The sequence below is a fragment of the Oncorhynchus nerka genome, linkage group LG28 (assembly GCF_034236695.1).
Source record: "Oncorhynchus nerka isolate Pitt River linkage group LG28, Oner_Uvic_2.0, whole genome shotgun sequence".
Lineage (NCBI taxonomy): Eukaryota > Metazoa > Chordata > Actinopteri > Salmoniformes > Salmonidae > Oncorhynchus > Oncorhynchus nerka.
Window position 1 is genome coordinate 30,253,778 of NC_088423.1, and position 27,104 is coordinate 30,280,881.

A 27,104-nucleotide genomic window follows, 5' to 3' on the forward strand; every position below is an offset into this window, starting at 1 on the left:
TAGTGTAGATATATAGACTTTATGCCTACTCAGTTCAGGTATGTAACATGAAGTAACAGGAAATACAGCATGTACATATGCCTCATTCAAACACAGAATACAGGAAGAGCAACCCCAAACACACTTCCCCTGCTCTCCACTCATTTCCTACTTTTGATCCATTCACAAAAGGCAGGAAATGTTTTGCTTCACTGCTGCTGCAGGATTTAGGGACACAACCCCCCCATTAGACTTGCATCGGTCTCTGAATAACACAACTTTCATTCAACATTCTACATGACATTGAAAAGCTCTCAGCATTTTTAAAAATGTAATAATCACTTTCCTTTTTGAGAGGATTTTGGAATTGAGTTTCCACTGATTTGACTGTTTTATCTCTGTAGTCATCACACAATCCAGAGGACACCATTCACTAAGTGTAAGAATTAGAAAAACTTGATACGGAAGTTGTAGTGTTAGTAATTAACTATCTTTCAAAGACCAGCAGCAGTTCGCAGTGTGGCGTGTGAGGGAACATATCCACAGGCACAGCCACAGTCGGCCTGAAAGCCTCGCCTGTCAGCTTCCTATGTGGGTCGGGACTGCAACACAGCTCCCTGAAGTTCCTCATGGCCTCTCCTTCGGGTTTGCAGGAGATATAGAGCAGCCTGCGGATGGATGAGTGATTCCTTAGAGTCCGGATCACACGATAATGCAGGCCAGCGCGGGCTGGGTTCACCACAGCCGTGAGGGGGCCTCCAGAGTCGGTGGTGGAGCCCAGGACCTCCATGAGCCCAGGAAGTACAACCTCGGCTTTCCCAGGGAGGAACTCACAATTCTGGATCTGGTTGAGGGCTACGTTGTGCCTGGCGTCTTCCACGGCCTGCTTGATGAGTTCTATCCCGATGACCCGGTCCGCTCTGGGGGACATGGTGATACCGATGGCCCCCGTTCCACAGCACACATCCAAGAGTGTGCCCCCTCCTCCTTCCTCTCGAGCTCCATTCGGGAGGCCCATCTCTCTCACTGTGCGGTACAGCGAATCCGCCGCCCCTTGGTTCACCTGGAAGAAGGCGTCTGCCGAGATGCGGAACTTGAACCCCAAAATCTGTGGATGATATAAGTGCATGATAAATACATCTTAGGGATGCAAATTTCTGTCAATTTTGCTGCCGACTTATTGATCCTCAATAATCGGTCAACAAACTAACATTTTTTGCAAACAATAAAATGAAGTGACCAACAGAAAATACTACCAGAGATCTGTATATAATGACGAGATGCTTATGTTTCCGCCCTAACAATGGGAGTCGTCCCAAGGCGGGAAGGCAGACGACAAGCTTAGGCCCAAAATAAGCCCATAGAAACGTATTGGGCTTATTTTGGACATATTTTGGCGAGAGTGAAACCTCTTGATTTGCCTCATCCTCCCAGATACTATGCATGCATACAAGGACCAGATATTTTACATTAAGAGCTAAATGGAAACATGCAACAATAGCAAGCCTATCGTCTTACAGTTCATATAGCCTATTATTGAACATGCAACTCCCTTAATGAAGCAGCTAACAAAAAGCAAACTCCAACGTCGTTCTAGAGGATTTGGCAGGACGTCCAACCGGCCTCACAGCCGCAGACTAAGTATTACCACGTCAGCCCAGGGTCTCCACATCCAGCTTCTTCACCTGCGGGATTGTCTGAGACCAGTCACCTGGACAACTGATGAAACCATGGGTTTGCACAACCAAATCATTTCTCCACAAACTGTCAGAAACGGTCTCAGGGAAGCACATCCGCGTGCCAGTCATCCTCACCAGGATCTTGACCTGATTGCTGTTTGGCGTCGCTACCGACTTCGGTTGGCAAATGTTCACCTTCGAACTATACCGGCCAGATGGCAGACAGTGTGTATGGTGTTGTGTGGGGGAGCGGTTTGCTGATGTTAACATTGTGAACAGAGTGCCCCATGGTGGCAGTGGGGTTATGGTATAGGCAGGCATAAGCTACGGACAACGAACACAATTGTATTTTACCGATGGCAATTTGAATGCACAGAGATACCGTGACGAGATCCTGAGGGCCATTCTCGTTCCATTCATCTGACGCCATCACCTCATGTTTCAGCATGATAATGCACAACCCCATGTCGCAAGGATCTGTATACAATTCCTGGAATCTGAAAATGTCCCAGTTCTTCCATGGCTTGCATATTCACCAGACATGTCACCCATTGAGCATGGTTGAGATGCTTTGGATCGACGTATACGACAGCTTGTTCCAGTTCTATCCAGCAGATTCACACAGCCATTGAAGAGGAGTGGGACAACATTCCACAGGACATAATCAACAACTCTATGCAAAGGAGATTTGTCGCTGCATGAGGCAGATGGTGGTCACACAAGATACTGACTGGTTTTCTGATCCAAACCCCTACCTTTTTTTTAAGGTATTGGTGATCAACAGATGCATATCTTTATTCCCGGTCATGTGAAATCCATAAATTAGGTCCTAATGAAATTATTTCAATTGACTGATTTCCTTAAATTTCAGCTACACCTGTTGCTGACAGGTGTATAAAATCTAGCACACAGCCATGCAATCTCCATAGACAAAACATGGCAGTAGAATGGCTTTCAAAGTGGCAGAGTTATGTCACCTTTCCAACAAGTCAGTTCATCATATTTCTGCCTTGCTAGAGCTGCCCCGGTCAACTGTGATGTTACTGTGAAGTGGAAACGTCTAGGAGCAACAACGACTCTTCTAAGAACTGGTAGGCCACACAAGCGCACAGAACTGGACCGCCGAGTGCTGAAGCACGTAAAGATTGTTGCAACCGAGGACAGACTATTCATGAAATGGGTTTCCATAGCCCGGCAGCAGCACACAAACCTAAGACCATCATGCACAATGTCACAAGTCAGCTGGAATGGTGTAAAGCTCACCACCATTGAACTCGGGAGCAGTGGAAACGCATTCTCTGGAGTGATGAATCACGCTTCACCATCTGGCAGTCCGAAAGAAGACTGGGTTTGGAGGATGCCAAGAGAACTCTACCTGCCCCAATGCATAGTGCCAACAGTAAAGTTTGGTGGAGGAGGAATAATGGTCTGGGGCTTTATTTCATGGTTTGTGCTAGACCCCTTAGTTCCAGTGAAGAGAAATCTTAACGCTACAGCATACAATTACATTCTAGACGATTCTACGCTTCCAACTTTGTGGCAACAGTTTGGAGAAGACCCTTCCTGTTTCAGAATGATAATGCCTCCGTGCACAAAACAAGGTCACTACAGAAATGTTTTATCGAGATCGGTGTGAAGAACTTGACTGACCTGCACAGAGCCCTGATCGCAACCCCATCAAACACCTTTGGGATGAATTGGAATTGGACTTCGAGCCTAATCACCCAACATCAGTGCCCGACCTCACTAATACTAGTGGCTGAATGGAAGGAAGTCCCCTCAGCAATGTTCCAACATCTAGTAGAAAGCCTTCCCAGAAGAGTTATGGCAGCAGAGGGGGGACCAACTCCATATGAATGCCCATGATTTTGGAATGAGATGTTTGACGAGCAGGTGTCCACATGCTTTTGGTAATGTGGTGTAATTACCTCCACGTTTCTACGGTTGGATCTTCGTAAGGCTACTTTGAAGCAAGGTTAAACATGCCTCATTATTTGAAGGAAAGTAAAACGTTCAGGTTTCAAACAATTATACTGCCTCAAGCTCACATTGCAAAGTGGTGGGTGAAACGCTGATAAGTCAACGGTAGGCAGGCTATAGCCTATACACCCAAAAGGCGATTGGGAGGCGCGTTTTAATTAAGAGTTGAGATTCATAAATAAAAATAGCTCCTTTTAATCCAGGCCACCAAAGTTAACACGCAATTGCATTTAGAATTGTTATTTGTTGTGCAATGACTGGGCTTACAAAAGCAGGTTTCACTCCAGTAGCCTACATACTTTTTGAGGAGCTACTCTCGCGCTGTCTGACAGGTGGTAGGCTATTCTACTTCTCAAACTAGGCTCTGTATGGTGTGCATGTTTAATAAATAATATGCATGACGACTAAGAAAATACACTTTAATTTAATTCCACACAATTATGCAGATTACCCTACAGACCGATGAGCATGACCAGTCAAATGTACACTGCTCAAAAAAATAAAGGGAACACTTAAACAACACAATGTAACTCCAAGTCAATCACATTTCTGTGAAATCAAACTGTCCACTTAGGAAGCAACACTGATTGACAATAAATTTCACATGCTGTTGTGCAAATGGAATAGACAACAGGTGGAAATTATAGGCAATTAGCAAGACACCCCCAATAAAGGAGTGGTTCTGCAGGTGATAACCACAGACCACTTCTCAGTTCCTATGCTTCCTGGCTGATGTTTTTGTCACTTGAATGCTGGCGGTGCTTTCACTCTAGTGGTAGCATGAGACGGAGTCTACAACCCACACAAGTGGCTCAGGTAGTGCAGCTCATCCAGGATGGCACATCAATGCGAGCTGTGGCAAGAAGGTTTGCTGTGTCTGTCAGCGTAGTGTCCAGAGCATGGAGGCGCTACCAGGAGACAGGCCAGTACAGCAGGAGACGTGGAGGAGGCCGTAGGAGGGCAACAACCCAGCAGCAGGGCCGCTACCTCCGACTTTGTGCAAGGAGGAGCAGGAGGAGCACTGCCAGAGCCCTGAAAAATGACCTCCAGCAGGCCACAAATGTGCATGTGTCTGCTCTCAAATGGTCAGAAACAGACTCCATGAGGGTGGTATGAGGGCCCGACGTCCACAGGTGGGGGTTGTGCTTACAGCTCAACACCATGCAGGACGTTTGGCATTTGCCAGAGAACACCAAGATTGGCAAATTCGCCACTGGCGCCCTGTGCTCTTCACAGATGAAAGCAGGTTCACACTGAGCACGTGACAGAGTCTGGAGATGCGGTGGAGAACGTTCTGCTGCCTGCAACAACATCCAGCATGACCGGTTTGGCGGTGGGTCAGTCATGGTGTGAGGTGGAATTTATTTGGGGGGCCGCACAGCCCTCCATGTGCTTGCCAGAGGTAGCCTGACTGCCATTAGGTACCGAGATGAGATCCTCAGATCCCTTGTGAGACCATATGCTGGTGCGGTTGGCCCTGGGTTCCTCCTAATGCAAGACAATGCTAGACCTCATATGGCTGGAGTGTGTCAGCAGTTCCTGCAAGAGGAAGGCATTGATGCTATGGACTGGCCCGCCTGTTCCCCAGACCTGAATCCAAATGAGCACATCTGGGACATCATGTCTTGCTCCATCCACCAACGCCACGTTGCACCACAGACTGTCCAGGAGTTGGTGGATGCTTTAGTCCAGGTCTGGGAGGAGATCCCTCAGGAGACCATCTGCCATCTCATCAGGAGCATGCCCAGGCGTTGTAGGGAGGTCATACAGGCACGTGGAGGCCACACACACTACTGAGCCTCATTTTGACTTGTTTTAAGGACATTACATCAAAGTTGGATCAGCCTGTAGTGTGGTTTTCCACTTTAATTTTGAGTGCGACTCCAAAACCAGACCTCCATGGGTTGATAAATTTGATTTCCATTGATAATTTTTGTGTGATTTTGTTGTCAGCACATTCAACTATGTAAAGAAAAAAGTATTTAATAAGAATATTTCATTCATTCAGATCTAGGATGTGTTATTTTTTTGAGCAGTGTATTTCCGGCGGCTTACCGATTATCCCTAATACATCTCATTTATACTAATGGCCTTTAAGCAAAATAGATTTAGAAATGTTACTGTCCTTCTTCCACAATAACCTACACTGCTAAACTCTATCACCATGTAGTTAAAAAGCACTGTTACTTTTTAATGGTACATTTACAAATATAAATTATGATAGATTTGGGTAATTGGTGAAATAAGTATAGCCAGCTATAATTGTAATGGGTTAACAGATAATAATTAAAGACTAACAATATATACCTTCAACGCTTCAAGATTGCTTCGATCACGTGGACTGTGATATGTTCTGGATAGCCTCAGATAACAACATTGATGTATACGCTGATTCGGTGAGCGAGTTAATTAGCAAGTGCATCGGTGGTGATGTACCCACGGTGTCTATTACAACCTTCCCCAACCAGAAACTGTGGATTGATGGCAGCATTCGCGCGAACCGCTGCTTTTAATCATGGCAAGGCGACCGAAAACAAGACCGAATACAAACAGTGTAGCTATACAATAAATAAAAAGATATACATAAAAAGCAGCTACATGTTAATACAATGTTCTTGCATTTTTTACTGTGTAGTTTAATGCGTACAGTGCATTCGGAAAGTATTCAGACCCCTTGACTTTTTCCACATTGTTATTTTACAAACTTGTTCTGAGGGATTTTAAAATCTATTTTAATATACACACAATAGCCCATAATGACAAAGCAAAAACAGTGACATCTTTTCAAATATATAAATAAAAGAACTGATATCACATTCACATAAGTATTCAGACCCTTTACTCAGTACTTTGTTGAAGGAACTTTGGCAGCGATTACAGCCTTGAGTCTTCTTGGGTATGACACTACAAGCTTGGCACACCTGTATTTGGGTAGTTTCTCCCATTCTTCTCTGCAGATCCTCTCAACCTCTGTCAAGGTTGGATGGGGAGCGTTGCTGCACAGCTATTTTCAGGTCTCTCCAGAGATGTTTGATTGTGTTCAATTCCGGGTTCTGGCTGGGCCACTCAAGGATATTCAGAGACTTGTCCCGAAGCCACACCTGCGTTGTCTTGGCTGTGTGCCTAGGGTCATTGTCCTATTGGAAGGTGAACAGTCGCCCCAGTCTGAGGTCCTGAGCACTCTAGAGCAGGTTTTCATCAAGTATCTCTCTGTACTTTGCTCTGTTCATCCTTCCGTTGATCCTGACTCATCTCCCAGTCCCTGCCACTGAAAAACATCCCCACAGCATGATGCTGTTTCCTCCGGATGTGACGCTTGGCATTCAGGCCAAAGAGTTCAATCTTGATTTTATAAGACCAGAGAATCTTGTTTCTCATGGTCTGAGAGTCCTTTAAGTGTCTTTGGGCAAACTCCAAGCAGGCTGTCATGTGCCTTTTACTGAGGAGCGGCTTCCATCTGGCCACTCTACCATAAAGACCTGATTGGTGGAGTGCTGCAGAGATGGCTGTCCTTCTGGAAGGTTCTCCCATCACCACAGAGGAACTCTGGAGCGCTGTCAGAGTGACCATCGGGTTTTTGGTCACCTCCCTGACCAAGGCCCTTCTACCCTGATTGCTCAGTTTGGCTGGAGTCTTGGTGGTTCCAAACTTCTTCCATTTAAGAATGGAGGCCACCGTGTTCTTGGGGACTTTCAATGCTGCAGAAATGTTTTGGTACCCTTCCCCAGATCTGTGCTGACACAATCCTGTCTCGGAGCTCTAAAAACAATTCCTTTGACCTGATGGCTTGGTGTTTGCTCTGAAGTGCACTTTACCACAGATGGACTCCAATCAAGTTCAACATCTCAAGGATGATCAATGGAAACAGGATGCACCTAAGTTCAATTTTGAGTCTCATAGCAAAAGGGCCTGAATACTTATGTAAATGTGATATAAGTTATTTTTGTTTCTTATTATTTATAAATGTGCAAAAAAAATCTAAACTGTTTGTGCTTTGTCATTATATGGTATTGTGTGTAATTTGAGGGGGGAAACGATTTTAATCCATTTTAGAATAAGGCTATATAACATAACAAAATGTGAGAAAAGTCAAGGGGTCTGAATACTTTCAGAATGCACTGTACATCCTGACCATGCTTGGTTCCACATATAGCTGTGAATCAGCCTTCCCCAAAATTAACTTGATTCAAAACAAATACTGCAACAGGCTCAACAATGAACACCTGCACCAGTGTTTCAGAGTTGCTCTAATACCGTTTGTGTCAAAGTTCAAAGCATTGGCAGGAGACCGAAAGTGTAATTTCTCTCATTAATGCAGGGCAAGGCCATGGGTGACGTTCTGTGCATTCAGATTATTGTTTTTGTTCAACTCTCCTTTGTTCTCCAGAAAACATGCACTTTATTTTATTAAAAAAAATATTCAAGGCCCATGTACAATGGTTCACAGTGCACTTTTTGCATAGACAATTATGCAACCACTTTTTGTTCTGTTGATGCAACGTTGCCCATGTTAACATTCAAAATAATGTAATTAAAATTCTTAGTCTCATTTAATGTAATTAATGTACATTTTATATAACATATTTCCTAAGTCGTAGACAACTACAGTGGGGCAAGAAAGTATTTAGTCAGCCACCAATTGTGCAAGTTCTCCCACTTAAAAAGATGAGGCCTGTAATTTTCATCATAGGTACACTTCAACTATGACAGGAAATTCCAGTAAATCACATTGTAGGATTTTTAATGAATTTATTTGCAAATTATGGTGGAAAATAAGTATTTGGTCAATAACAAAAGTTTATCTCAATACTTTGTTATATACCCTTTGTTGGCAATGACAGAGGTCAAACGTTTTCTGTAAGTCTTCACAAGGTTTTCACACACTGTTGCTGGTATTTTGGCCCATTCCTCCATGCAGATCAGTGATGTTTTGGGGCTGTTGCTGGGCAACATGTACTTTCAACTCCCTCCAAAGATTTTCTATGGGGTTGAGATCTGGAGACTGGCTAGGCCACTCCAGGACCTTGAAATGCTTCTTACGAAGCCACTCCTTCGTTGCCCGGGTGGTGTGTTTGGGATCATTGTCATGCTGAAAGACCCAGCCACGTTTCATCTTCAATGCCCTTGCTGATGGAAGGAGGTTTTCACTCAAAATCTCACGATACATGGCTCCATTCATTCTTTCCTTTACACGGATCAGTCGTCCTGGTCCCTTTGCAGAAAAACAGCCCCAAAGCATGATGTTTCCACCCCCATGCTTCACAGTAGGTATGGTGTTCTTTGGATGCAACTCAGCATTCTTTGTCCTCCAAACACAACGAGTTGAGTTATATTTTGGTTTCATCTGACCATATGACATTCTCCCAATCTTCTTCTGGATCATCCAAATGCTCTCTAGCAAACTTCAGACGGGCCTGGACATGTACTGGCTTAAGCAGGGGGACACGTCTGGCACTGCAGGATTTGAGTCCCTGGCGGTGTAGTGTGTTACTGATGGTAGGCTTTGTTACTTTGGTTCCAGCTCTCTGCAGGTAATTCACTAGGTCCCCCCGTGTGGTTCTGGGATTTTTGCTCACCGTTCTTGTGATCATTTTGACCCCACGGGGTGAGATCTTGAGTGGAGCCCCAGATCGAGGGAGATTATCAGCGGTCTTGTATGTCTTCCATTTCCTAATAATTGCTCCCACAGTTGATTTCTTCAAACCAAGCTGCTTACCTATTGCAGATTCAGTCTTCCCAGCCTGGTGCAGGTCTACAATTTTGTTTCTGGTGTCCTTTGACAGCTCTTTGGTCTTGGCCATAGTGGAGTTTGGAGTGTGACTGTTTGAGGTTGTGGACAGGTGTCTTTTATACTGATAACAAGTTCAAACAGGTGCCATTAATACAGGTAACGAGTGGAGGACAGAGGATCCTCTTAAAGAAGAAATTACAGGTCTGTGAGAGCCAGAAATCTTGCTTGTTTGTAGGTGACCAAATACTTATTTTCCACCATAATGTGCAAATAAATTCATAAAAAATCCTACAATGTGATTTCTTTTCTCATTTTGTCTGTCATAGTTGAAGTGTACCTATGATGAAAATTACAGGCCTCTTTCATCTTTTTAAGTGGGATTACTTGCACAATTGATGGCTGACTAAATACTTTTTTGCCCCACTGTATGTTTGTTACTACGCTGTACCACAGCGCCAATAAAGGACGATATCCATCCGGACCTTTGCCACCCTGGAAGTTTGTGTCACTGGACCTTCTCTAATAGTAGTTGAGTACACCTGCTCTAAGCAGTCTATGGACAAGGTATGATGACAGCAATCCCATGCTTTGGTTTTATTTACCTGGACACTGCTTCCAGATGCTAAATTATAATCAAATGGAAGTAAAATGGTATTGATTGTAGATTTTTTTGCACTCATGTTCAAATCATGCTAAAGTATGAAAATGTATTGTGTCGCTCAAATAAGTTACTTATTGATGATTTGGACATGAAGCGTGAAAAATTATAATATCAGTACCATTGACTGCCAACTTGCAGAGGAGTACAGAGTGCAATGATATTGTATTGTATTGCAATGTATTGTATTCACCTCCTCGTGTATGTGTGGCTGGCCATGCAGCAGCTGGTAGGGGGATTCCTCGTGGCTGCAACGGGTCATGGAGCTCTCCTGGAAGTACAGGGAGTCTAGTTGGCAGATGGCACCAGGCCCCTGGGTGAAGTACTCCACCAGGGAAGACTTATGGACCTCTATCTCCTCCGGGGTGAGCCTCTGTGGGTGGAAATAGACGATGGCCATGGTGTGGCCTGCTGCGTTGGTCCTCACTGTCACCTGTGAGTGTGTAATAATTTATAGGGTTCATGTGTATACAGCAGTACTGTGTCCAAGACAATTTACCCCCCCCAGCAACAATACAGTATCGGCCTAATCTATCCTATCCAAGCCTTTTTCATTGGGGTGGCAGGTAGCCTAGTGGTTAGAGCATTGTACTAGTAACCGAAAGGTTGCAAGATCGAATCCCCGAGCTGACAAGGTAAAAATCTGTCATTCTGCCCCTGAACAAGGCAGTTAACCCACTGTTCCTAGGCCGTCATTGAAAATAAGATTTTTTTTCTTAACTGACTTGCCTTGTTAAATAAAAGGTCAAATAAAAAAATTCCAGTCCTCTGGGCCCACCAGCAGTTCTATATATTTGAAGTATTCCAGCACAAGAACAGCTGAAACACCTGTACCAATGGGCTTGTTCGACATTGCAGGCGACTTCTGACTGACTTATCTACGAATCACCTTGCATCATAAATAAACAACTAGTTATTATTTGTAGATGAGTCAATCAGTCACAATTTACCCACAATGCATCACAGATTTCACACTCTTGAACACAGCTCGGGCTGTGGTGGTCATGAAATTGTCAGCCGGTGATTGTCAAGAAAATAACTGCCCGTCTAACAGTAATTGACCGTAATTAACATAAACACATTTAGCATCTCCTGGCTTCCACATAGCCTACAAGCCACTGATGAAGACCTTTGGAATATCTACATTTTAAAAAGTCTAAAAATCCATTTAATATAGCCTACACCCCTCAAACTCAACTCTGGACCTTAACCTTAAAGCCAGTTTCAATACTTTTTTTTCATTGATCTGGGACCGATGTAGACCTGGGACACCAGGTGTGTGCAATTAATTATCAGGTAGAAGAGAAAACGAGCAGGCGCCGGACCTCGTAGGATAAGAGTTGAGTACCCCTGGCCAACACTATCATAATAACAAATACAATCGAACATTGCTGAATAAAATAGAAAGTATATTTTCTCCAAACGATTTCCAAGGAAGTGCACACATGCGACTATTCTGTGTTGAGCGGTTTACATTACATTACATTTACATTTAAGTCATTTAGCAGACGCTCTTATCCAGAGCGACTTACAAATTGGTGCATTCACCTTATGACATCCAGTGGAACAGCCACTTTACAATAGTGCATCTAAATCTTTTAAGGGGGGGGTGAGAAGGATTACTTTATCCTATCCTAGGTATTCCTTAAAGAGGTGGGGTTTCAGGTGTCTCCGGAAGGTGGTGATTGACTCCGCTGTCCTGGCGTCGTGAGGGAGTTTGTTCCACCATTGGGGGGCCAGAGCAGCGAACAGTTTTGACTGGGCTGAGCGGGAACTGTACTTCCTCAGTGGTAGGGAGGCGAGCAGGCCAGAGGTGGATGAACGCAGTGCCCTTGTTTGGGTGTAGGGCCTGATCAGAGCCTGGAGGTACTGAGGTGCCGTTCCCCTCACAGCTCCGTAGGCAAGCACCATGGTCTTGTAGCGGATGCGAGCTTCAACTGGAAGCCAGTGGAGAGAGCGGAGGAGCGGGGTGACGTGAGAGAACTTGGGAAGGTTGAACACCAGACGGGCTGTGGCGTTCTGGATGAGTTGTAGGGGTTTAATGGCACAGGCAGGGAGCCCAGCCAACAGCGAGTTGCAGTAATCCAGACGGGAGATGACAAGTGCCTGGATTAGGACCTGCGCCGCTTCCTGTGTGAGGCAGGGTCGTACTCTGCGGATGTTGTAGAGCATGAACCTACAGGAACGGGCCACCGCCTTGATGTTAGTTGAGAACGACAGGGTGTTGTCCAGGATCACGCCAAGGTTCTTAGCGCTCTGGGAAGAGGACACGATGGAGTTGTCAACCGTGATGGCGAGATCATGGAACGGGCAGTCCTTCCCCGGGAGGAAGAGCAGCTCCGTCTTGCCGAGGTTCAGCTTGAGGTGGTGATCCGTCATCCACACTGATATGTCTGCCAGACATGCAGAGATGCGATTCGCCACCTGGTCATCAGAAGGGGGAAAGGAGAAGATTAATTGTGTGTCGTCTGCATAGCAATGATAGGAGAGACCATGTGAGGTTATGACAGAGCCAAGTGACTTGGTGTATAGCGAGAATAGGAGAGGGCCTAGAACAGAGCCCTGGGGGACACCAGTGGTGAGAGCACGTGGTGAGGAGACAGATTCTCGCCACGCCACCTGGTAGGAGCGACCTGTCAGGTAGGACGCAATCCAAGCGTGGGCCGCGCCGGAGATGCCCAACTCGGAGAGGGTGGAGAGGAGGATCTGATGGTTCACAGTATCGAAGGCAGCCGATAGGTCTAGAAGGATGAGAGCAGAGGAGAGAGAGTTAGCTTTAGCAGTGCGGAGCGCCTCCCTGATACAGAGAAGAGCAGTCTCAGTTGAATGACTAGTCTTGAAACCTGACTGATTTGGATCAAGAAGGTCATTCTGAGAGAGATAGTGGGAGAGCTGGCCAAGGACGGCACGTTCAAGAGTTTTGGAGAGAAAAGAAAGAAGGGATACTGGTCTGTAGTTGTTGACATCGGAGGGATCGAGTGTAGGTTTTTTCAGAAGGGGTGCAACTCTCGCTCTCTTGAAGACGGAAGGGACGTAGCCAGCGGTCAGGGATGAGTTGATGAGCGAGGTGAGGTAAGGGAGAAGGTCTCCGGAAATGGTCTGGAGAAGAGAGGAGGGGATAGGGTCAAGCGGGCAGGTTGTTGTGCGGCCGGCCGTCACAAGACGCGAGATTTCATCTGGAGAGAGAGGGGAGAAAGAGGTCAGAGCACAGGGTAGGGCAGTGTGAGCAGAACCAGCGGTGTCGTTTGACTTAGCAAACGAGGATCGGATGTCGTCGACCTTCTTTTCAAAATGGTTGACGAAGTCATCTGCAGAGAGGGAGGAGGGGGGAGGATTCAGGAGGGAGGAGAAGGTGGCAAAGAGCTTCCTAGGGTTAGAGGCAGATGCTTGGAATTTAGAGTGGTAGAAAGTGGCTTTAGCAGCAGAGACAGAAGAGGAAAATGTAGAGAGGAGGGAGTGAAAGGATGCCAGGTCCGCAGGGAGGCGAGTTTTCCTCCATTTCCGCTCGGCTGCCCGGAGCCCTGTTCTGTGAGCTCGCAATGAGTCGTCGAGCCACGGAGCGGGAGGGGAGGACCGAGCCGGCCTGGAGGCTAGGGGACATAGAGAGTCAAAGGATGCAGAAAGGGAGGAGAGGAGGGTTGAGGAGGCAGAATCAGGAGATAGGTTGGAGAAGGTTTGAGCAGAGGGAAGAGATGATAGGATGGAAGAGGAGAGAGTAGCGGGGAGAGAGAGCGAAGGTTGGGACGGCGCGATACCATCTGAGTAGGGGCAGTGTGGGAAGTGTTGGATGAGAGCGAGAGGGAAAAGGATACAAGGTAGTGGTCGGAGACTTGGAGGGGAGTTGCAATGAGGTTAGTGGAAGAACAGCATCTAGTAAAGATGAGGTCGAGCGTATTGCCTGCCTTGTGAGTAGGGGGAAGGTGAGAGGGTGAGGTCAAAAGAGGAGAGGAGTGGAAAGAAGGAGGCAGAGAGGAATGAGTCAAAGGTAGACGTGGGGAGGTTAAAGTCGCCCAGAACTGTGAGAGGTGAGCCGTCCTCAGGAAAGGAGCTTATCAAGGCATCAAGCTCATTGATGAATTCTCAGAGGGAACCTGGAGGGCGATAAATGATAAGGATGTTAAGCTTGAAAGGGCTGGTAACTGTGACAGCATGGAATTCAAAGGAGGCGATAGACAGATGGGTAAGGGGAGAAAGAGAGAATGACCACTTGGGAGAGATGAGGATCCCGGTGCCACCACCCCGCTGACCAGAAGCTCTCGGGGTGTGCGAGAACACGTGGGCGGACGAAGAGAGAGCAGTAGGAGTAGCAGTGTTATCTGTGGTGATCCATGTTTCCGTCAGTGCCAAGAAGTCGAGGGACTGGAGGGAGGCATAGGCTGAGATGAACTCTGCCTTGTTGGCCGCAGATCGGCAGTTCCAGAGGCTACCGGAGACCTGGAACTCCACGTGGGTCGTGCGAGCTGGGACCACCAGATTAGGGTGGCCGCGGCCACGCGGTGTGGAGCGTTTGTATGGTCTGTGCAGAGAGGAGAGAACAGGGATAGACAGACACATAGTTGACAGGCTACACAAGAGGCTACGCTAATGCAAAGGAGATTGGAATGACAAGTGGACTACACGTCTCGAATGTTCAGAAAATTAAGCTTACGTAGCAAGAATCTTATTGACTAAAATGATTAAAATGATACAGTACTGCTGAAGTAGGCTAGCTGGCAGTGGCTGCGTTGTTGACTTTGTAGGCTAGCTGGCAGTGGCTACAGTGCTGCTATTCGGGGGCTAGCTGGCTAGCTAGCAGTGTTGATTACGTTACGTAAAGAAACAACTCTTCCTATATGCTTAATTTAGAGTTATGTATGCAACTTTAGTGTTGATACAAACGTTGGGCTATATGTTAATACATTTTAAGGCTGCGTGATGCAACTAATGATGATTTGAAAAAAGTTGCATGAAAGGCATGAGCTCTGATTTGTTTGTATAGCAGGCTGCACACAATGCATTCGTCTCTCATTCACAAACACTTGATAATATTCTCACCAGCCCTCGAATTTCCCGGGGGCATCCCCTTTGTGTGGCCGTAATGCCCCCTAAAAAACCAATGCCTTTTGTGGCCGTTGTACCCTTGGGCTGAATATAATAATTATAATTCCCTTCTCCTGGCTGCCGTGCTCCGAAGCACCTCTCACTCACAAAAAAAATTCTGAATTTCCACTTTTTTAGATCATTGAAGTTTAAGGTAAAAAAAATAAATTAAAAGACTATTTATATGCATCTAAAAATTATCAAGAAATTATCAAATAGTCGACGACCCTGTTTGTAAGGTTTTAAAATATATCGATCTCAACCGTTTACATTTTCCAGTGACGAAGACATGGATGTCTTATGGTAAAAAAAAAGCCGATGCCGATTAATCGGCTGATTTAAAAAAAATCTATTTGTAATAATGACAATTACAACATTACTGAATGAACACTTATTTTACCTTAATATAATACATCAATAAAATCAATTTAGCCTCAAGTAAATAATGAAACATGTTCAATTTGGTTTAAATAATGCAAAAACAAAGTGTTGGAGAAGAAAGTAAAAGTGCAATATGTGCCATGTAAGAAAGCTAACGTTTCAGTTCCTTGCTCAGAACATGAGAACATATGAAAGCTGGTGGTTCCTTTTAACAGGAGTCTTCAATATTCCCAGGTAAGAAGTTTTAGGTTGTAGTTATCATAGGAATTATGGGACTATTTCCCTCTATACCATTTGTATTTCATTAATCATTGACTATTGGATGTTCTTATAGGCACTTTAGTATTGGCAGTGTAACAGTATAGCTTCCGTCCTCGCTCCTTCCTGGGCTCGAACCAGGAACACATCGACAACAGCCACCATCGAAGCAGCGGTACCCATGCAGAGCAAGGGGAACAACTACTAGAAGACTCAGAGCGAGTGACGTTTGAAACGCTATTAGCACGTGCTAACTAGCTATCCATTTCATTTCGGTTACACCAGCCTCATCTCGGAAGTTGATAAGCTTGAAGTCATAAACAGCGCAATGCTTGACGCACAACGAAGAGCTGCTGGCAAAACGCACGAAATTGCTGTTTGAATGAATGTTTACATACCTGCTTCTGCCTACCACCGCTCAGTCAGATACTTAGATACTTGTATGCTCAGTCAGATTATATGCAACGCAGGACACGCTAGATAATATCTAGTAATATCATCAACCATGTGTAGTTAACGAGTGATTATGATTGATTGTTTTTTATAAGATAAGTTTAATGCTAGCTAGCAACTTACCTTGGTTTACTGCATTCGTGTAAAAGGCAGTCAGTCTCCTTGTGGAGTGCAACGAGAGAGGCAGGTTGTTATTGCGTTGGACTAATTAACTATAAGGTTGCAAGATTGGATCCCCTGAGCTGGTAAGGTGAAAATCTGTCATTCTGCCCCTGAACAAGGCATTTAACCCACCGTTCCTAGGCCGTCATTGAAAATAAGAATGGTGTTCTTAACTGACTTGCCTAGTTAAATAAAGGTATAAAAATGTAAAAAGTATTATTATATATATATATATATATATTTTTTTTTTTAAATCGGCAAATCGGCGCCCAAAAATACTGATTTCCGATTGTTATAAAAACTTGAAATCGGCCCTAATTAATAGGCCATTACGATTAATCTGTCAACCTCTAGTGGAAATGCAAAATATGTCAACTTTGAGCACCTTAATCTCTTGAACGTTTTGGCATTCATGTCCAAAAAGTCACTTTCTGAGCACCATTATTATTTGTAGATCAGTCAAGTCAGTTAATTTACCTAAGATGCATCACGGTTTTGATGCTCTCAAAAATGGCCATTGCATTGCATCAACCAATGGTTGTTTGCCACTTCATCGACTGCACAGTCAGGCATCAGATTGCTTGCTATATCATATGATGTGATTAGCTGATATGTTAAACACCTATACAAGTGTTGTGAGATCTGATCAAGCAAGAATGCCACCACTATTAATTTGATTGGAATTAGTTGTGATGGTGTTAGGATACATGAAATATATTAAATTACTGGTGGGCCATCTGAACTGGGTTTAGATACTATCCTACCTCCCTCCAGTGGCCTCCGTCGTGGAACAGCAGACAGGGCTCCAGGGCTGAAAGGCGGAGAAAGTCCTGGTAGCACCTGGCCACCAGCTTATGTCTCTCGGGCATGTTGAGGAGGTGGTCCCCGTTCACACACACAATGTTTCCCACCTTTCCCGTTCCCACGTAGAACCCCACCGTCTTAGGGTTGCCATCCACGCCACGGTTGACTGAGAAGGTAGACTTGTTGCGGTAGCCGTCCCTGACAGGTGACGGTAAGATAGGCAGCAGAGGGAAGCTGAGTTTGGTACTCCTGGGTGGAGAAGGACATTGTGTCAATGCCTTATGTTGGGTCGACTCTCCACATAAGAGCTGATCTGAGAGCTGTAGTAGGATCCTCTCCTGGTGCTTCTGTTTCAGCTGGAGTTGATCGTAGTAACTCAGGCGCCACAGAGGAGTGACAGCGTCGGCCAGTCTCTCCTCCCAGGGCAGGTGTTCATTTGATGCAGGCTTGTTCCTGAACTTCTTTCTCCATTTCTTCTTTGATAATTTTGGTGGTTTCCCTGGGTTGGTGGTGGTATCCTTGGCTCCCGAGCATAGACATGCCCCCACCAGAACATTTACTAGTTTATGTTTTAGTAATGCTGGCCTTAAACCCGCTAGTATTAAAAGCATGGCAAATGGGGGATTATATGATTAAACTATACACAGGAACACACACGTTTTAATGGCTGTTGTACATACATTGGGATTATTGATCCTTGGACGCCTCCGTTGATCAGTTAGCTTGAATGAAGCTAGCTTTAAAAAATATATATATTGTTTAGCCACTTGTTACAAAACATGTATTTCTGTATTTACAATTTGACAAATAGCTTAGACCACCAAACACATACAGAATGGGTATATCGCAATTTGAAGCCAACTATGTTAAAATGAATTAGTCACTGACCCTGAATGTACACATGTCCATGGAGGTTGAAATTCAATGACGTGTTATTTAAGTTCCAACTTTATTTTACCTTCCCGGTGACGCCATCATAGGGCGACCAACTGGCGAGTAAACAGACTAGTTCCGCTGTCGCGATGGAATCAAACAAGGACGAAGCTGAACGGTGTATTAAGATTTCTATAAGTGCGCTCAGTAATAACCAGACAGACAAAGCTAAGAGGTTTCTAGAAAAGGCACAGCGTTTGTTTCCAACCGATCAGGCCAAAAGTACGTTTATTATCTATTTTTATGCGTGCAGTATTTCCTGTCAGTTGGTGGTGGGCCAAAGTACACTCAGAACCAAATATGCTAACTTTTAGCTAGCATGACATCGACCTCAGTTTTTGGAGAGGTGGTACTTGTAGTTCATTTTGTTATCAACAACTAATCTTTGTTATGGCATGTTGAGTGATTTCTCATGTTAATGATAAACATCTGCGATAGCTAGCAAGCTAACAACAAGCCTGCTAACGTTAGCTATTGACCCCGTTAGCTCTCGAGAAACCCATACTCAGCACACCTAAGGCGCTTGCATTACAGTACATGAATGGCCAAGCTAGCTAGTAACTACTTCCCTAACTTTCTTGCTTGTAATATGCTGACACAGGTGGCACCACCAACATTGCTGTAACGTTACATAGTTACAAAATAGTGTTGGAGATAAAATGTAGGCCTTACTGTACTGTGATGCACGTCTTACATTTGCCTTAGTTATGGGGAGAGAAGTGTAAGTTATATGGCTGCAGTGACATGCCAACGTTACCACTTATCATCTGCAGCTGTCCTGTAAACCTATTCCTATCCACCCAGGTTTACTAGAGTCTATCGAACAGAATAAGAAACCACCGGACGAAGAAGAGAGGCCTATGAATGGGGATGGTTCTGGAGTGAGACAACGGAGCCATGGGGACGAAGCCGGAGACTCAGCCACAGACTCAGCCAAACCATACACATCAGATCAGCTGGATGCTGTTAAAAAGTATGTCTGTGTACTTATTCCGTTTAACAGAGCCAGAATGAGTTCCCCCTAACCACTGGTCCAGGATTTGGTATTTGTTTATCCTCTCTAATGGTTAACGTTTGGAATCATGATTGGGGTTGATTCAATTATCCTAGAGCTGTGTTTAAGGGGAACATCTACTTTGTATACTTTGACAATTATAACCACTGTCTAAATTATGTTTTAACGGGCATACTTTAGAAAGTGCTACATGGTTCATTGGTTGTTTTCTTGCTCATTGCTCGACTAATTGGGTTGCTTCACTGACTTGTTTACTTTCTCTTTGCTTCTCTTATGCCATGTGTGTAGAATAAAGAGTTGTAAAGACTACTATGAGATTCTGGGAGTTGAAAAGGACGCCGGGGAGGAGGACCTGAAGAAGTCTTACAGGAAACTGGCCCTGAAATTCCACCCTGATAAAAACCATGCTCCAGGAGCCACAGAGGCATTTAAAGGTAACCTATTTTCTGGCAGTTGAAATTTCACTGCTTGCTAATGAGTACACAATGTCATATCTGAAGTATACCATCATGGCAAAGTATGTTTAAAAGCTTAACTGAAGTTTTTTATTTTTTTTGTTTTTTCCCTCACCTTTATTTAACCAGGTAGGCCAGTTGAGAACAAGTTCTCATTTATAACTGAGACCTGGCCAAGATTAAGCAAAGCAGTGCGACAAAAACAACTACACAGAGTTACACAAAACAAACGTATAGTCAATAACACAATAGAAAAAGCGATGTACAGTGTGTGCAAATGTAGAAGAGTAGGGAGGTAATGCAATAAATAGGCCATAGAGGCAAAATAATTACAATTTAGCATTAACACTGGAGTTATAGATGTGCAGATGATGATGTGCAAGTAGAGAAACTGGTGTGCAAAAAAGCAAGAGGGTAAGTAATAATATGGGAATGAGGTAGTTGGGTCTGCTATTTACAGATTGGCTGTGTACAGGTACAGTGATCGGTAAGCTGCTCTGACAGCTGATGCTTAAAGTTAGAGAGGGAGATATAAGACTCCAGCTTCAGTTATTGTTTTGCAATTCGTTCCAGTCATTGGCAGCAGAAAACTGACTGTAAGGAAAGGCGGCCAAAGGAAGTGTTGGCTTTGGGGATTAGAGGTCGACCGATTAATCGGTATGGCCGATTTATTTAGGGCCGATGTCAAGTTTTCATAACAATCGGAAATCGTTATTTTTGGGCGTCGATTTGGCCGATTTAAAAAATAAATTAAATTAAAATGTAAAAAATATATATTTTATTTAACTAGGCAAGTCAGTTAAGAACACATTCTTATATTCAATGACGGCCTAGGAACGGTGGGTTAACTGCCTTGTTCAGGGGCAGAACGACTGATTTTCACCTTGTCAGCTCAGGGGATCCAATCTTGCAACCTTATAGTTAACTACTCCAACGCTCTAACCACCTGCCTCTCATTGCACTCCACGAGGAGCCTGCCTGTTATGCGAATGCATTAGAAGTCAAGGTAAGTTTGCTAGCTAGCATTAAACTTATCTTATAAAAAACAATCAATCAATCATAATCCCTAGTTATAACTACACATGGTTGATGATATTACTAGTTTATCTAGCGTGTCCTGCATTGCATATAATCGATGCGGTGCGTATCGTTGCTCCAATGTGTACCTAACCATAAACACCAATGCCTTTCTTAAAATCAATACACAGAAGTATATATTTTTAAACCTGCATATTTAGCTAAAATAAATCCAGGTTAGCAGGCAATATTAACCAGGTGAAATTGTGTCACTTCTCTTACGATCATTGCACGCAGAGTCAGGGTATATGCAACAGTTTGGGCAGCCTGGCTCATTGCGAACTAATTTGCCAAAATTTTACGTAATTTTGACATATGTGCAATCTAACGAGAATATTTAGATTTAGGGATGCCACCCATTAGATAAAATACCGAACGGTTCCGTATTTCACTGAAATAATAAACATTTTGTTTTCAAAATGATAGTTTCCGGATTCAACCATATTAATGACCAAAGGCTCGTATTTCTGTGTGTTATTATGTTATAATTAAGTCTATGATTTGATAGATCAGTCTGACTGAGCGATGGTAGGCAGAAGCAGGCTCGTAAGCATTCATTCAAACAGCACTTTCGTGTGTTTTGCCAGCAGCTCTTCGCAAGCACAGCGCTGTTTATGACTTCAAGCCTATCAGACTAATGACTGGTGCAACCGATGTGAAATGGCTAGCTAGTTAGCAGTGGTTTGCGCTAATAGCGTTTCAAACGTCACTCTCTCTGAGACTTGGAGTAGTTGTTCCCCTTGCTCTGCAAGGGCCGCGGCTTTTGTGGAGCGATGGGTAACGATGCTTCGACTGTGGCTGTTGTCGATGTGTTCCTGGTTCAAGCCCAGGTAGGGGCGAGGAGAGGGACGGAAGCTATACTGTTACACTGGCAATAGTGTAGTGCCTATAAGAACATCCAATAGTCAAAGGTTAATGAAATACAAATGGTATAGAGAGAAATAGTCCTATAAATACTATATTAACTACAACCTAAAACCTCTTACCTTGGAATATTGAAGTCTCATGTTAAAAGGAACCACCAGCTTTCATATGTTCTCATGTTCTGAGCAAGGAACTCAAACGTTAGCTTTCTTACATGGCACATATTGCACTTTTACTTCTCAACACTTTGTTTTTGCATTATTTAAACCAAATTGAGCATGTTTCATTATTTATTTGAAGCTAAATAGATTTGTATTGATGTATTATATTAAGGTAAAATAAGTGTTCATTCAGTATTGTTGTAATTGTCATTATTACAATTTTTAAAAATTAGAAAATCGGCCGATGTAATCGGTATCGGCTTTTTTGGTCCTCCAACAATTGGTATCGGCGTTGAAAAATCATAATCGATCAACCTCTATTGGGGATGAGCAGTGCAATATACCTGCTGAGGAGTGTGCTACGGGTGGGTGTTGCTATGGTGACCAGTGAGCTGAGATAAGGCGGGGCTTTACCTAGCAAAGACTTATAGATGACCTGGAGCCAGTAGGTTTGGCGACGAATATGTAGTGGGGACCAGCCAGTGAGAGCATACAGGTCGCAGTGGTGGGTAGTATATGGGGCTTTGGTGACAAAACGGATGGCCCTGTGATAGACTACATCAAGTTTGCTGAGTAGAGTGTTGGAGGCTATTTTGTAAATGACATCGCTGAAGTCGAGGATCGGTAGGATAGTCAGTTTTATGAGGGTATGTTTGGCAGCATGAGTGAAGGAGGCTTTGTTGCGAAATAGGAAGACGATTCTAGATTTAATTTTGGATTGGAGATGCTTAATGTGAGTCTGGAAGGAGAGTTTACAGTCTAACCAGACACCTAGGTATTTGTAGTTGTCCACATATTCTAGGTCAGAACCAACCAGAGTAGTGATGCTAGTCTGGCGGGAGGGTGCGGGCAGCAATCGGTTGAAGAGCATGCACTTAGTTTTAATAGCATTTAAAAGCAGTTGGAGGCCATGGAAGGAGTGTTGTATGGCGTTGAAGCTTGTTTGGAGGTTTGTTAGCACAGTGTCCAAAGAAGGGCCAGATGTAAACAGAATGGTGGATCAGAGAATCCCCAGCAGCAAGCGCAACATAATTGATATATACAGAGAAAAGAGTCGGCCCGAGAATTGAACACTGGCACCCCCATAGAGACTACCAGAGGTTCGGACAACAGGCCCTGTGATTTGACACACTGAACTCTATCAGAGAAGTAGTTGGTGAACCAGGCGAGGCAGTCATTTGAGAAACCAAGGCTATTGAGTCTGCCGACAAGAATGCGGTGATTGACAGTGTCGAAAGCCTTGGCCAGGTCGATGAAGACAGCTGCACAGTACTGTCTTTTATTGATGGTGGTTATGATATCGTTTAGGATCTTGAGTGTGGCTGAGGTGCACCCATGACCAGCTCAGAAACCAGATTGCATAGTGGAGAAGGCACGGTGGGATTTGAACTGGTCGGTAATCTGTTTGTTAACTTGGCTTTCAAAGTTTTTAGAAAGGCAGGACAGGATGGATATAGGTCTATAACAGTTTGGGTCTAGAGTGTCTCCCCCTTTGAGTGGGATGACCGTGGCAGCTTTCCAATCTTTGGGGATCTCAGACGATACGAAAGAGAGGTTGAATAGGCTAGTAATAGGGGTTGCAACAATTTTGGTGGATAATTTTAGAAAGAGAGGGTCCAGATTGTCTGGCCTAGCTGATCTGTAGGGATCCATATTTTGCAGCTCTTTCAGAACATCAGCTGCCGATTTGGGTGAAGGAGAAGCGGGGGTCTTGGGCAAGTTGCTGCAGGGGGTGCTGAGATGTTGGCCGGGGTAGGGGTAGCCATGTGGAAAGCATGGCCAGCCTTGAAATGATCGATTATCGTAGATTTATCGTGGTGACAGTGTTTCCTATCCTCAGTGCAGTGGGCAGCTGGGAGGAGGTGCTCTTATTCTCCATGGACTTTACAGTGTCCCAAAACCTTTTGGAATTAGTGCTACAGGAAGCAAATTTCTGTTGGAAAAAGCTAGCATAACTGACTGAGTATATTGGTTCCTGACTTCCCTGAAAAGTTGCATATTGCGGGGGCTATTCGATGCTAATGCAGAACGCCACAGGATTTTTTTGTGCTGGTCAAGGGCAGTCAAGTCAGGTGGGAACCAAGGGCTATATCTGTTCTTAGTTCTACATTTTTTTTAATGGGGCATGCTTATTTAAGATGGTGAGGAAAGCACTTTTGAAGAGCAACCAGGCATCCTCTACTGACGGGATGAGGTCATTTTCCTTCCAGGATACCCGGGCCAGGTCCATTAGAAAGGTCTGCTTGCTGAAGTGTTTTAGGGAGCGTTTGACAGTGATGAGCGGTGGTTGTTTGACCACGGACCAATTACAGAAGCAAGCAATGAGGCAGTGATCGCTGAGATCCTAGTTGAAGACAGCAGAGATGTATTTAGAGGGCAAGTTGGTCAGGATGATGTCTAAGAGGGTGCCCATGGTTATGGATTTAGGGTTGTACCTGGTAGGTTCCTTTATAATTTGTGTGAGATTGAGAGCATCTAGCTTAAGTTGTAGGACGTACGGGGTGTTAAGCATGTCCCAGTTTAGGTCACATAACAGTACGATCTCTGAAGATAGATGGGGGGCGATCAATTAACATATGGTGTCCAGGGCACAGCTGGGGCTGAAGGGGATCTACAACAAGTGGCAACGGTGAGAGACTTGTTTCTGGAACGGTGAATTTTAAAAAGTTGAAGTTCGAATGGTTTGGGCACAGACCTGAATAGCCTGCAGAGTTCCGTCATACTATCTCTGCAGTAGATGGCAACTCTGCCCCCTTTGGCAGTTCTATCTTGTCTGAAAATGTTATAGTTGGGAATGGAAATTTAAGGATTTTTGGTGGCCTTCCTAATCCAGGATTCAGACACGGCTAGGTCATCCGGGTTGGCGGAGTGTGCTAAAGCAGTGAATAAAACAAACAAAGGGAGGAGGCTTCTAATGTTAACATGCATGAAACCAATGCTTTTACGGTTACAGAAGTCAACCAATGAGAGCGCCTGAGGAATAGGTGTGATGCTGGGGGCTGCAGGGCCTGGGTTAACCTCTACATCACCAGAGGAACAGAGAAGGAGTAGGATAAGGGTACGGCTAAAGGCTATAAGAACTGGTCGTCTAGTGCGTTCGGAACAGAGCGCAAAAGGAGCAGATTTCTGGGCGCGGAAGAATAGATTCAAGGCATAATGTACAGACAAGGGTATGGTAGGATGTGAGTACAGTGGAGGTAAACCTAGGCATTGAGTGAAGATGAGAGAGGTTTAGTCTCTAGAGGCACCATATAAGCCAGGTGAGGTCACCGCATGTGTGGGAGGTGAAACAAAAGGGCTAGCTAATGCATATTGAGCATGGCTGGAGGCTCTACAGTGAAATAAGACAATCACTAACCAAAACAGCAATCGACAAGGCATATTGACATTAGGGAGAGGCATGTGTAGCCGACTGATCATAGGGTCCAGTGAGTAGCTAGGTGAGCTGGAGACACAGCGATTCAGACAGCTAGCAGGCCGGGGCTAGCAGATGGGACGTCGCATTGTAAGAGTCTGTTGAAACACCCTCGGACGGTTACTTCGGCAGACCAGTCGTGATGGATCGGCGGGGCTCCGTGTCAGCAGTAAAGGGTCCAGGCCAATTGTCTGAAGAGGTATTGTAGCCCAGGAATTGACTGATGGATCGATAGCCACTCGGATAGCTGCTAGCTCACTGCGATGATCCGGTGTAAAGGTTCAGAGCTTGCGGTAGGAATCCGGAGATGTGGTAGAGAAAAAGCAGTTCGATATGCTCTGGGTTGATTTTGCGCTGTGTAGACTGGCAGGGATTGACCGGCTGAGGCTGGCTGATGTCCGAGTTAAGGGTGATGGCTAACTGACTACTAGCTAGTAGCTAGTTAGCTGGCTAGCTGCTGATGGGGGTTCTGTTTCTAAAATATAAAAAATAGCAGATCCGTACCACATTGGGAGAGGCAAGTTGCAGGAGAGTATTTCCAGTCCGTAGATGGACAAGATATACACGGGACGGGACAAGATAAAACACACGTCCGCCTGCTACGCCATCTTGGAACAATGGTTACTGTGTGTTTTTTTTTGTTCTCCAGCCATTGGCAATGCATACGCTGTACTCAGTAACACAGAGAAGCGGAGCCAGTATGACCAGTATGGAGAGGAGAGAGCTCACCCTACGAGACAACAGCACAGGCACCAGCGCCATGACTTCGAAGCCGACATCTCGCCCGAGGACCTCTTCAACATGTTCTTTGGAGGAGGTTTCCCATCACGTGAGTTGGGTCATATTATTAATTAGGCACCAAACGAAATCAAATGGACTGAAACAGGGAGGGACTTCCTGGATTTCCCCATTAAGAAAAGCACATTTTTGTTTTCTGTGGCAAAATTTTTTGAAACATTATCGGTTGCATGCCCTAATGAACACAATCTTGGTTGTGGACAAAAATGAGGTCTAAATGATGTTCTGCTGGCCTGGATGTTTGGATGCTAATTGTTGTTTTATACTGTATGTTCTGCTCTCTTCCAGGTAATGTACATGTTTACAGAAATGGCGGAATGCACTTTGGCCATCAGCATAGAGCAGGACCAGAGAGGAGAGAACAGCGGGATGTAAGTGAAATCTGTAGACTCCTTTTTGTTGATCAATGGACACATTTCTTACATCTTCACTTCATGACATGAAGAGTGCTGACCATGACAATAGTCAAACTTACATTGTGTTTAGTTATCTATCTTATTCTGTGACGTGTGCTGAATTCAAAATGGAATCACCTGACCTCAACCCAATTGAGATGGTTTGGGATGAGTTGGACCGCAGAGTGAAGGAAAAGCAGCCAACAAGTGCTCAGCATATGTGGGAACTCCATAAAGACTGTTGGAAAAGCATTCCTCGTGAAGCTGGTTGAGAAAATGCCAGAAGTGCAAAGGGTGGCTACTTTGAAGAATCTAAAATATATTTTGATTTAAAACTTTTTTTGGTTACTACATGATGATAGTTTTGATGTCTTCATTATTATTCTACAATGAAGAAAACCGTAACAATTAAGAAAAAACATTGAATGAGTAGGTATGTCCAAACTTTTGACTGGTACTGTATGTGCTGAATACTAAATCGACCTCTATCCCTAGAGACTTCGTGTATATTTTAAAGCAATTGTTATAGTTCCATCTTACCCTCTGTCAGGCAGGTTGAGGTTCTGCCAATCCTTTCAGGTCTGCATAAACACCTAAGAAAAGGAGTAGGGGCTAGGAGTCCATTTGGAATTCACATGGTGAGTGCTTGAGCAGGGTTGACTCTTATCTCACTCTCTTTCTCTCTGTATATCTTTCTTTCTCTGTTCCCCTATAGGGAGGTTTTGCCCTGTTTGTCCAGCTGATGCCCATCCTCATCCTAATCTTCGTCTCCGCCCTCAGCCAGATGATGGTGACCCCTCCCCCCTACAGCCTTAGCCACCGCTCGT

At 44.6% G+C, this 27,104-nt stretch overlaps 2 protein-coding genes across 3 annotated transcripts in view; one reads left to right on the forward strand and one right to left on the reverse strand.

The window, feature by feature from the left end:
* trmt2b (tRNA methyltransferase 2 homolog B) lies at window positions 1-18,226 on the reverse strand. Of its 2 annotated transcripts, XM_029640371.2 has the most exons (4): window positions 18,053-18,102; window positions 17,125-17,901; window positions 10,221-10,460; window positions 1-1,087 (listed from the first exon to the last, which is right to left on the reverse strand). In XM_029640371.2, the coding sequence occupies exons 2-4, from the start codon at window positions 17,773-17,775 to the stop codon at window positions 467-469; spliced, it is 1,512 nt and encodes a 503-aa protein (XP_029496231.2). In that variant the 5' UTR covers window positions 17,776-17,901; window positions 18,053-18,102; the 3' UTR covers window positions 1-466. The 2 variants fall into 2 exon arrangements, with proteins under 2 accessions (XP_029496231.2, XP_064868825.1); XM_065012753.1 differs by having other exon boundaries at window positions 17,125-18,226.
* dnajb12a (DnaJ heat shock protein family (Hsp40) member B12a) overlaps window positions 18,140-27,104 on the forward strand; it is a 14,430-nt gene continuing 5,465 nt past the window's right edge. Inside the window, exons 1-6 of the mRNA XM_029640372.2 lie at window positions 18,140-18,319; window positions 18,902-19,070; window positions 19,401-19,546; window positions 25,734-25,913; window positions 26,171-26,253; window positions 26,993-27,102. Coding sequence (XP_029496232.1) covers window positions 18,187-18,319; window positions 18,902-19,070; window positions 19,401-19,546; window positions 25,734-25,913; window positions 26,171-26,253; window positions 26,993-27,102 — 821 coding nt within the window. The 5' untranslated portion in view covers window positions 18,140-18,186. The remainder of the gene's footprint in view (window positions 18,320-18,901; window positions 19,071-19,400; window positions 19,547-25,733; window positions 25,914-26,170; window positions 26,254-26,992; window positions 27,103-27,104) is intronic.

Excerpts from the sequence above, each read along its gene's own strand:
- trmt2b (XM_065012753.1), bottom strand. The coding sequence starts at position 17,775 with ATGCTTTTAATACTAGCGGGTTTAAGGCCAGCATTACTAAAACATAAA. Across the intron at positions 10,461-17,124 it reads ACGGAGGCCACTGGAGGGAG|GTGACAGTGAGGACCAACGC; the intron begins GTAGGATAGTAT and ends ACACACTCACAG. Across the intron at positions 1,088-10,220 it reads AGCCACACATACACGAGGAG|ATTTTGGGGTTCAAGTTCCG; the intron begins GTGAATACAATA and ends TATCATCCACAG.